General features: G+C 45.2%; 1 protein-coding gene across 1 annotated transcript in view; it reads right to left on the reverse strand.

The window, feature by feature from the left end:
- The window catches only part of KCNK10 (potassium two pore domain channel subfamily K member 10), a 140,925-nt gene extending 128,883 nt beyond the window's left edge, over nucleotides 1-12,042 (reverse strand). The window contains exon 1 of the mRNA XM_007462728.1: nucleotides 11,552-12,042. Coding sequence (XP_007462790.1) covers nucleotides 11,552-11,603 — 52 coding nt within the window. The 5' untranslated portion in view covers nucleotides 11,604-12,042. The remainder of the gene's footprint in view (nucleotides 1-11,551) is intronic.
- Between the last annotated feature and the right edge of the window lie 295 nt (nucleotides 12,043-12,337).

Genomic DNA, 12,337 nt, shown 5'->3' on the forward strand with positions numbered 1-12,337 from the left:
CACGACTCCTCCCAAAGTCTGTGTTCAACGCTCCTGACTTTTCCCTTCCCCACTTTACACCAACCCATCAATCCATTCCCTCTCAGCTCACGTCTCTCATAGAAACTTGATTAACTTGGCTGTACCAGTGGGTAATTGAGAGTCTGTAAATTATCTGGAGGAGATATATTTGCATTTTAAAAAGATGTGTTCTGGGGAGTCTGGGGGTAAATGGTTACATGTACATGTATGGCTGAGTCACTTTGCTGTGCACCTGAAACTATCACAATGTTGTTAATCAGCTATACTCCAACATAAAATAAAAAGTTAAAAAAAAAAAAGATGTGTTCTGGAGATGATGTTTTAATCCATATTGACTTGCACCTGTCTCAGTGGCTAGACTGTAACTTTCCTGGGTATAAAGCCTCAGATCTTTTTCATCTTTCTGTGTCTAGCCCCATTGCTGCTGTCACTGACTCACAAAATGTTTAGGGAATAACCCCAAGGATGAATGAGAGGTTGCCGATGAACAGAGTAACTGATACGTTTTAGGCAATCCGATGGTCACGGGAAGGAGTGCTGTGGGTCAGCTTGTAGACGGGACTTAGAAGGCTCCTCTAATCCCATCCCCTGTGCCGCTGGCTCCACTTCTCTTTAGAACTGAATCTGAATACGAAGATTATTGCCTAAGAAGCAGGCATTCATGCTCCTACAGAAGCTGTGTTCTCACCCTGCCAGAGAAAGGGACCAGCACTTCATAGCTTCTCATTAATTCAGGCTTCAGGGAAGCCTTCCGAGCTGAGGCCACAAGGACTTGACAGGCAGGGGGTCCCATTATAGTCAAAGGAGAAATACCCCAATGCCACAATGCCTCCCGACACTCCAGGAACAAAGTGACAGCGGGTATGGAGGAGATGCTGGCAATTTTAATTAGGTCCATTATGCTAAACTGATAGCTGAATGCTTCCGAAAGGTGTTTGAAGTACAAAATATTGAATGCGCCATAGTTTTTGGTTTACTGATTCACTGACTCCAAATATAGAAATTATCACAGAATCAAAAGCCATGTAACAAAGCCAAGGAAAAGATTATATTAACAGAGATTGAAAATGTGGCAGCCATTGCTTTAAGATACACCTCCCCCTGCAAAAAGAAAAGAAAAAGAAAAAGATACACTTCCCATTTGCAGCCAGAAGTTTAGAATTGGTTGTCATAAACCAAAGAGGCCAAGGAAAGCTTCTTTTCCTCCCCAAATGTTTCTCAAAAATTCCTATGATTCCTACAAGACAAGGAATCCCCCAGGTAAGTCCCACACCCAGCACCATGCCTGGCACATAGTAAGTATGCTCCATAAACATTTGCTGAATCAATCATTCGATTACAAATTATAATCATTTATAAGTGGTTTAAATAATCTTTAAAAATACAAATCTGGGGCTACCCTGGTGGCGCAGTGGTTGAGAGTCCGCCTGCTGATGCAGGGGACACGGGTTCGTGCCCCGGTCAGGGAAGATCCCACATGCTGCGGAGCGGCTGGGCCCGTGAGCCATGGCCACTGAGCCTGCGCATCCGGAGCCTGTGCTCCGCAAAGGGAGAGGCCACAACAGTGAGAGGCCCGCATACCGCAAAAAAAAAAAAAAAAAAATACAAATCTGATTGTGTCATCCCTACTACTTTAAACTATTCAGTACCTTCCCATTATTCTCAGAAAAAAAATTAAAAAGCTCCTTCATATGACCTACTATCCCCTGCATAATCTGGCAGCCACCCACCTCCCCATCCTCATGCCACCAGGACACACCTCACACTCTAACCAGGACCACAATCCAGGTTTTCTGGCCAGAGACCAGTGGTCTATTTACTGTGTCTCACTGGCTTTCTCTGTTCTTTTATAACATATCCCCCAAAATCTAAGATCTAAACCATGCAGTAAGTGCAGGAGTGTTATTCAAAACAATGTGTCATGAGCCACCATCATTATGCACGACTACAATTAAATCTAGAGTACGTTCACTACATAACTATGCCTAATTTTTCATAGTAGAAATGGAAACGCTGAGGAAATGATGTGTATGTGGCTTAGTCTGGGTCACAATGAATCAGCTGTAGGTCCAGGAATTGAAAATGGGGGCTCAGGAAATGAAGAATCAGTCAGAAGTTAAAATCACCAGTGTAGAATCACCCTGAACATCAGTCACTGTTCAGGGGTGAGGGTGAGGGTAGTTCCTGGATGAAGGAATAGAGGGGAAAGCAAGGGAACCAGATGGTGGATACAATGGCATATCTGCATCCTGAGAATTTTTTCAGCCCCTGGTTGCTATGGTTACAGACGCCATGAGAGTTGGCTCCGGAATGTGACAGGGCTCTCAGGCAGCCTCATTCAACCCACCCTCACCCTGTCCTGGGGCCTCTCTTTGCCATTTTGTGGGAGAAGTAACATATTCAGCAGAGCCCAAGGTGGCAAAAGACACTGTGTTCAGTCTCCTCCACCCAGGACACAGAAGCTTCAGAACTTCCCTTAGACTATAAAGTCGCCACCAGAATAATCCAGGGGTGCAATGTTTGGAAACGTGGGAACCTCAAAGACATCAAATGCATTCGGCTTCCTGGAAATCATTTTCTCTTCAAGAATGTGCAGAAAAAGCAACAAGGTGGTTAAAAAAAAAAAAAGTATGTTTACTCCAAATATAACAGAGCGTGGCTTCTCCCCACGTGCTGGGCCCATCACCCCAGGCACACCATCCCTGCCGTCTTGGCTACGTTCTGGTTTCACAGTGAAAACAAACTGGGCATATCATGTGGCCATTTTTTGGTGAATATTTTATTGTGCTCCCTCACACATACAGACATAAGGTCTGCTGCAGAAACACACCAGATGCCCATTCCCTGACATTTCTACTGCCCAGCCTGAGGGATGTCCTGTTCTTCTGGCTTTATCCAAGGAGGTTGGGTTTTCAGTCCCTGAACGTGTAAAGGAAGAGGGCTGTCAAAGAAGGGCAATCTGCAAACGAGGTGGGTCCCTGAGTTGTCTCACCCAATCTCTGGTATCACAGTGAATAGAAATTGAGCATATCATGCAGTCATTTTTTGGTGAATATTTTACAGATCCACATGTAGAATGGTGCCCACCCAAAAGAGGCTGAGTAGATGCTTTTTGTATTTGAAAAATCTGCTTGGACTGGTTGGTATATTGTGATCTACTATAAGACCATATATTCATATTTTATATAAATCATCATCATACTTGCTGTCTTTCTAAATACCGTTCAGAGCAATGCGTGATAAGAGGGGTAAATGGAATTCAGTGACTTATGGTTCTGTGGGTAAGTGGGAAATGTAGGATTAAACAAAATCAGCCTGGTTTCTGCACTGCAGGATTCTCAGGGGAGGTGTAGAAGGTACAGGTGAGAGCTCCAGCGTTAACACACCTCCGGCATCAAGTCATAGAGCTACAAGGTAACTTTGGGCAAGTTGCTTAAGCTCTGCAGGCCTCAGCTTCATCATTCAGAAAGCAGGGATAATCATTTCACCTGTTTCTTTGGACTATAAAGAGGAGTACATGAGATTATGACTCTAAAGTACTTTGCCCAGTGCCTGGCACTTAGTACATATTCAATAAGAAATAAGGGGAAATGCTTATGGTGATTTTTAAATATTTCCTCAAATTCTTTGACACTCCCTCCTTCCAAAGTGAGCTTAATCACCCCTCCTCCCCAAATGTGGACTAAATTTAGTGACTCGCATCTAATGAAAAGAATGAGATAGCAAATCCATTTGTGACAACACAGATGGACCTTGAGGACATTATGCTAAGAGAAATAAGTCAAACAGAGAAAGACAAATATGGGGTGATCTCACTTATATATGGAAACTAAAAAACCCAACTCATAAAAAGAGAGAAGAGACTGGTGATTACCAAAGGCAAAGAGTGGGGAGTGGGCAAAATGAGTGAAGGGGATCAAAAGGTACAAACTTCCACCTATAAGATAAATAAGTCCCAGGGATGTCATGTACAGCATGGTGACTACAGTTAACAATCCTCTATTATATATTTGAAAGTTGCTAAAAGAGTAGATCTTAAAGGTTCTCATCATAAAAGAATTGTAACTATGTGAAGTGATGGATGTTGACTAAACTTACTGTGGTAATCATTTCATAATGGATAAAGATATCAAATCATTATGTTGTACACTGAAAACTAATACAATGTTTTATGTCAATTATACCTCAGTAAACCTGGATGAAAATACAAAGCATGTGGTGGTAGTAACAATGTATGATTTCTGAGGTTAGGTTATAAAAGGCATTCAATTCCACCTCGTTCTCTCTTGAAGCGCTTACTCTGGAGGAAGCCAGCCATGTTGTGAGGACACTCAAGCAGCCCGTGGAGAGATTCACATTGGCAGGAAATGAGGTCTCTCCCCAACAACCAGCTGCAATTTGCAAGTCACATGAGGAAGCCATCTCAGGAGCAGATCCCGCAGCCCCAGTAAAGCTCTCAGATGACAGCAGCCCCAGCCAACATCTGACCATAACCACTGGGTGACTCCCAGACAGATGACACATCTAAGCCATTCCTGATTTCCTGATCCACAGAAACTGTGAGATAATCAACACTGATCATTGGTTTAAGCCACTAAATGTTGGGGTCATTTGTTACATAGCAATATCAACTCTCCAGGAGGGAATGAGCATGCATCATTCTGCAATCTGACATGGCCATGAAAACATTTTCTTTCACACAGCATCTAGTAAGACTAGTTTGTATCTCATGGAACACACCTTGGGAAATGTTGGTCAAGAACTTAACAGTTTATAAAGCTTGTTCACATTTATTCTCTCATTCGATCATCTTAGCAAATGTGAAGCAGGTGTTACTGTGCTCTTTATTTTACCCAGGAGAACACTAAGGCTCCAAAAGCTTAAGTGACTTGCCCGGGTTCACACAGCTAATAGAATTGGTAGAACAGTAACTCAGGTTGAGTATTATGATTCTAAACCATGTTTTTTTCTCTATTTTTTTCTCTGGTTTGATTTAAACAGTATAGGTTTTTTAAACCAGGAATAAGAATATGGGGAGTCTAAAAGAGTGCCAGGAAGGGGGGTGCTCTGTGGAATAGGCCACCTCCCAAATGATTTGGAGAGTGAACCAGATGCTTCTGAAGCATTTGGGAGCTAGAGCCTTCCCTGACTTCTACAGAACAGTGGCCCCTTCAACCGTGATAATAACATAATGCAGGTACCACTCAGGGGGCTCTTATAACAATCTAGCACTCCTCTGAGAGCTTTGTATATATCACTTCATTTAATCTACATAACAAATCAAGGAAGTACAGGCTGTCATCATCTCCACCTTACAAACACCCACCCAAAAAAATTCGTATGTTGAAACCTAAACCCCAAACATAAGTGAAGCAGAGATAGGGCCTTTAGGAGGTAATTAACATTAAATGAGGTCATAATGGTGGGGTTCCCATTCAATAGGGCTGGTGCCCTTTAAGAAGAGGAAGAAACATCAGAGTACACTCTCTCCATCATGTGAGGCAAGAAGGTGGCCATTTGCAACCCAAGAAGAGAGCTCTCACCAGACACCAACCTTGCGAATACCATGGACTTGGACTTCTTCAAAACTGTGCGAAAATAAATTTCTGTTGTTTCAGCCACTCTGTCTGTGATATTTTGTTATGACAGTCTGGGAAGACTCACAGAGAGCCCAAGTACAGATGTTTCAGAAATGGGGTGGAATAGTAAAGTCGACCTACCCAGTTTTAATTCCACCCAGTGATCGCTGGGATTGGCAAAAAGGTGATGAAACTCCCTTGGACACTGAAAAAGAACCAAAGCCAAATCTTGGCCCAGACAGTCTTTGGAACATCTTTCCTCTTTACTTTCTAGGATAATTGTGGTGATTTTGGCACATTATTCATCCCATTTGGAAAGCTGATCTCCTGAAAGTTGGATATTAAATCAAAAGATTATTTTCTTTCCAGAAAATCTAAGCCATACAAATGTGTGTTTGGAAACACATTAATAACGATAGCATTCAACTGACCTTACAGGTTGAGCATGAGTCATATACACAAGAGAGAAAAATCTCTTTTTAACCAAGAGAGCAGAAGCGGGATCCAAGGGTCTTCAATGAACTCATGGGATAAAGCGCTGGCCAGTGCAAGTCAAGTACAACCTGCAGAAAACCGCCAGCTAAGGGCTCACTGGTCAACCGAAAGCCTTCTTCCTCGAAATCTCTCAGAGAAATCTCTGAATACTTTTTTGGATAGGAAAGAATGGGAGAGTGTGCAATGGACAAAAATCCTGGGACGGAGGAAAGCTTGAGGAAAATTTCCCTGGACGTAAGCATCAGAAGGCCTGGGTTGGCCCCAGCACTGCCTGTTGGCAGCCTTGGGCCCTCATATAAACCATTTACTTGTTCTATTCCCATCAGTAAATCTAAGAGTTCAATATTGACAAAAATAGGGTTGTTTAAAGAACAAATGAGGGCTTCCCTGGTGGTGCAGTGGTTGAGAGTCCGCCTGCCGATGCAGGGGACAGGGGTTCGTGCCCCGATCCGGGAAGATCCCCACATGCCGCGGAGCGGCTGGGCCCGTAAGCCATGGCCGCTGAGCCTGCGCGTCCGGAGCCTGTGCTCCGCAACGGGAGAAGCCACAACAGTGAGAGGTCCGCGTGCCGCAAAAAAAAAAAAAAAAAAGAACAAATGAGATAATTTGTAAAAAGCGTTCTATAAACTGAAAGGTGATGCACACATAAGATACAGGCCTCTCTGGAATTTTGCACTCAACTATGCACTAAAAATGCAGCTTTAAAAAAAAATCCAGCTCCAGCTCTAAGGCTTTGCTTCTTTCTTAAGTGGATTTAACTACCTAAAATGAGCTGCACACCAGTGACCAACATGCACCAAATTATTAATTGGACACCAACCGTATCTTTGTCAGGCTACATCTGCCCACCCACCTGCCCCCACCTCACCTCCACTCCTGGTGAGAAGGCAAACAGAAGGTAAACAGTCTGCTGGAGGCTCTGGAGAGCTGAGAGCTTGCAAGGAAGAGGGAATATCAGTGTCCTTTCCAACACCCCATTAATTAGGGATATTATTATCCTATTCTTATTTGTCCTTTGCCATTTGTAGCTTAAAAGAGTGCTGGAATTTCCATCATGCTCGAAGCCTTAGAGATCCTCTCTGATCCATCCTACATACATTCAGCAAAAGGTTATTGAGCATCCACTACGTGCCAGGCACTTGCCAGGGCCTGGGATTAAGACAGTGAACAGGACAAGGAACATTCTTGCTTGTTGGACTCATGTGCTAGCAAGGGAGGCTGGCATCAAAGGTGACATATGAGCAAGTAAGATGGTTTCAGATCATGACAAGTACCAGGAAGACAACTGAACAGGAGACGTAAGAGAAAGCGATATGGCTGGGGAACAAGAGGCAAGGCCTTCAGATGGGACAGGGAAGCCCTTGCTAACAAGGTGATATTTGAACTGAGATTTAAAGGATGGAAAAGAGCCAGCCACGCTAACATACATTTATAAGCAATGGAAAGTGCAAGTGCAAAGGCCCTGAGACAGGAACACGTCTGATCTATTTGAGGAGCAAAAGGAAGCCAAATGGTCCAGAGGTCAGCTCAAGGGGGATGTTGAAGAGATAGGATCAAAGAGGCCATGTCAATGGCCTCCTTGCACATGGGAGGAAGGTTAAGCCCAGAGAGGCTAAGTGAGCAGCCCAAAGTCACACAGCTAATTATTGCTACAGTTTTAGAAACTAATTCTTTTACCCCAAAATTGAGTTTTTTACACTATAATGATCTGCTTGCCTCAAGCTGTAGGGATATTGTTTGTTGATCTTACTGGTTTTCAAAAGCTTTTAACATACATCAAAGCAGATAGCCAATCCCAATTTTCAGCAGAAGATCATCAACAAGTGATCCCAGTGATTTAAAATGCATATAAATTCTGCTATGAAAGCCAATACGTAGTGCCAACCTACTTTTGTGTAGGTCCTCCACAAACAGTCACTGTGTGTTAAAGGCTTAGCTTTACAAATATGGAGGAAGGCCATAGCTCACCAGAGAATAATCATTTTACACTTAGGTCTTATTTTTGCACCTAAACCTCTTAACAGTGCTTTGCTTAATTCACCCAAGTGCAATCAAAACCACTCTGTTCTCAAACCACCTTCATTTTGTGCTATTAAATTGTCAGGTAATAGGGCTGTAAGCAAAACATAATTACAGCTTCCTTCCAAAATCGGTGAGCACAGCCACCCGAAGGTGCAAGTCTGCCTGTTCATTCCAGAATTCTAAGGAACTGTCCCTCCTCTTTTCTATTATAATGCTAGGGTCTCCTTCATCTTTCCCTTGCTAAACACATTTGGTCTATGTAAACCCAAACTTCCAAAGAACAGACCCAATATCTGCCCAGTAGCCAGTGACTACCCGCCCCCCAGAGGTAGATGCAGAGATAATATTTGGTTAGACGGGTTAATGGAGAAAGGAATGAGTGAGAAAGGCTAATTCACTGCCTCACCCTTCTCTTCCTCTTCCCCCACCTCCTCCTCCTACTCTCTCTTATGCTCTTCCTCCTTGAAAGAAGCTTCTCCAGTCCCTGAGCTCTGGGAACCTCACCAGGCAGGAGCCAGAGGTGCAATAACATAAGGAACAGATGGGAAGAGTGTTTACGGGCCCATATTTTAGTCTGACCCCACCACCCACTAGCTGTGTGGCCTCGGATAAGTTACTCAACCTCTCTGTTCCTCGATTCCCTCACCTCTAAAATTAGGATCATCTCTTCGGTCTATGATTAAATAAAGAACATTAAATTAATCTTCTGGTTAAAGAATAATTAATAATACATAATTTAATAAATAATTTAATAAATTCATTAATATATGTGCACCTAGTTCTATGCTGGTGTGAGATATGGTACCCTCATTCCCCACTCTCTTCCTGCCTCCACCCCCTGGCTAGGAATGACTACAGTCACCCACACCTCCAGGAACAATTGTGCCTCAAGTCAGAACACACTACTAAAAGGCAACTCAGTGGTGTCCTGATGGCAATCAAGGGTCAAACGGGGACAATAACACTGTGCCATCAGATAAGTATTGTGAGAATAACTGTATGAAATTACGTACATCAAACACCTGACATGCAATGATTGCTCATTGAATGCTGTGACTTTTATCGGGGTCTTTCCATTTTTAGCATCATCGGTTGTGACTATAGACACTACTTGCATGCTTCTTCACTGTTTTAGGCTGTAAAATGTGGGATTCATCTGTGTTTATCACTGTGACATAAATAGATAGAATGATGATTATATAGAAATGTATTTTAAAAGCCAAGGCAAGCTTCACAAAATCAGCCCCACAGCCCTCCCTATCAGAGCTCCTTGAAAATAACTGATCTGATATTTTAGACAACAGCCCACTTGACCCATCTCTTGGATGACTCAGAGACGTCTCCCACTCAACAAGTCCTGGGCTGAACTCCTGAGTTTTCCCTCAAGCCTAGTCCTGCCCTGGCTGCCTTTCCAATCATTCCAACTACTCCACCTCCACACTTTATTCACACAAAGCCTGTAGATTTTGTACCCTCCCTCGCTCCCTACTCCATCCATTTTTCCATCTCCACAGCCACCACCATGGTCCACATTACTATAGTATCTGGTCCCTCACATCCACAAGAGCCACATGGCACTTGTTTTGAAATTTAGTTGAGATCATGTCGCTCCTCAGCTTGAAACACTCCAACCTCCCAATCCACAATTCCCCCCTACCTGCAACAATACGAGGCTTTGGGATCAGACCCTATGGATTCACCAGCCACACCTCAAAACACATGCTCTCTTGTTCTCTGCTCCAGCCATGGAAGCTTCCTTTCAGGTCCTCAAACATACATGCTCCCTCTGCCTCAGGGCCTTTGCACTTGCTGTTCCTTCTTCTGCAAGTTCCTATCTTCGTTAGCCAATTAATCCCTACATATCCTCCAGGTCTCAGTACAAATATCTGACTATCTTCCCTGACTATCTGCCTCCCCTGGTTCTTGTCAGTCTCTTCCATCAGACACTTTCTTAAAGCCTTGATGCTCTTCTTCATGGAACATATATAAACTTGTAATTATGCACTTCTGTGCAATGATTGATTTAGGTCTGTCTCCCTCACTATAAACTCCAAGAAGGCAGAGCTTTTGTCTGTAGTATTCTGACTGTATTTCCTGTGCCTGGGACAGCATTTGGTTTGTAGTAGATACTCAATAAGTATGTTTTGCAAGGATTCCTCCCTCCCCAAAAAAGAAAACAAACAGACAAAAAACAGGCACACTTCCATATTTCCAAAGATCTAGAGACAAAATAGAAGGTCTGGGTTGCACTTAACAGCCCTGGTTGTATTAACAGCACTGGTGTTAGAATAGGCAATGTCTCTTCACTCTGTCTTCAGTACCCAGTCAATTCCTAAGACATTTATTCAACAATGACTGGGTTTCCTCTTTTCCAGTCTGGAGAAAAGAAGAAATGCACTCATAAAAAAAACACTAAACACACACACACACACACACACAGATACATCAAATCAAATCAAATACATACATCAAATAAACAAATTTCAACCCCAATTCACAGAGAGGCGTTGCCTCACCCAACTCAGCCTTCAGATGAGCTATGAGAAATGCTTGTCAAAAGCATGACAAAAGCAAGAGCATTCTTGTCACAACTGGACACGAGGTTTCAACTTGTTCTGCTCCCATAGTGATCACTCACGCGAAGCCTTAACATCTATATGCTATAATTACAGACACCCTGGACAACCCTAGGCACACACAAATCTGTCTAAATCACTCCCTTTTGCGCCCAGGGACCACTGTGCAACATTCATAAAAGCTTGTAAATGACACTACTACTCGGGCGTGCTCCCCTCCCCGAGCCCTTACCTGCCCCACCCTTTTTGAAAACCACTCCCTCCTCCCCCTTCTACTCCCATCTGAGCCAACCTAGCTGCGTGGTTTGGTAATAAGATTGAGCGAAGATTTGGAAGGCCCCGTGGGCTTCATTATTCCGCATGCCCTAGAGAAGGGCCACCTCCAGGGGCTGTTGCTGCGGCTCCAAGCCCCACTTGCTGCCAGGAAACCTTTCCCACTGAGGACACCCTGCCAGGCGGTGCAGCTCCAGGTCCAGGGGGAGGCACCCCACCCATCTGCCAGAGACAAAGATCACCAGAAACAAAGGACACACACACACACACACATACACACACACAAAGTCAGAAGGAAATATCGACACTTGGTGCGATTTCAAGCCAAACACCCAGCTTGGTGTATCTTTAAACAGATTTTAAAACAATCCAGGAGGGACACTGATTATGTGATAATGACAGGCGCTAACTGGGCTTGGCACCCACGCTGCCTCCGCCCTCCTCCCACCCGCGCTGCAGTTCCCAGGCGAATTTTCCAGCCTCAGGACACAGGCCTCCAGGAGCAAGTGTGCTTCCAGTCAAGGAAGCGCGCACACGCCGGAGACAGAGGCAGGGCCCGGGCGGTCAAAAGTAAGAAATACCAACCTTTAGGATCCCAGTTCACCTGTTTTCTTGGAGTCTCGATTGGAAATTTCATTGCTCCGTTGCCCAGAAGGGGAGGAAATGAAAAGGATCGAAATAATAATAAAGTCCTCAAGCTTTATACGCCTCGGTACAGCAGTCCAACAAAACAATTTCCAAGGATGGGGGAGCCTTGGACTGGGTCGTGGAGGAACCCCAGAGAAAGACAAGTGGAAAAGATTTGGCTTAGGAGAGAACTGGAGACTGCTTGGGTGTTTGCACCGGTTGAGGGGTGGCCGGCAGCAGCCCCTCGGGTAAAAGGAAAAGTAAGACCGGCGAGGGGTGGATGGAGAGGGAGGCTCGGGAAGATGAAAGAGCCAAGCTGCTTCCCAAATGCGGCGCCGGCAGGTTGGGGGCCGAGCAGCCGGAGGGCCGGCGCGAGGGAGAAGCCCACCGCAGTGTCACTCCAGCCCCTGAAGGCGTGTGCTCACACACTCCCGCACACACACACACACTCTCACACACTCGCCCGGGCGCGCGCTCGGGCGGGCACGTCAGCCTCGCTCGGCCGCGCAGAGCGCACAAGCCCCTCCCCGGCCGCGGCTCCTCGCCCCCGAGCGACGCCCCCAACTCCCCACCCAGCGAAAGCCATTGGACGTAGGGGTGGCGCGGCACCCGGGGAGCCCGGGGCGAAGACTACCCTCGCCGCGGCGAGCCTCAAAAGCCGCGCCACGCGGAAGGGCGCGCAGCGGGCAGAGGGGCCACGCCAGGGAGGCGCACTCGGCCACCAGCGCCTGGCTGTGGAGTTGC

Source organism: Lipotes vexillifer, unplaced genomic scaffold (genome assembly GCF_000442215.2).
Source record: "Lipotes vexillifer unplaced genomic scaffold, Lipotes_vexillifer_v1.1 scaffold883, whole genome shotgun sequence".
Lineage (NCBI taxonomy): Eukaryota > Metazoa > Chordata > Mammalia > Artiodactyla > Lipotidae > Lipotes > Lipotes vexillifer.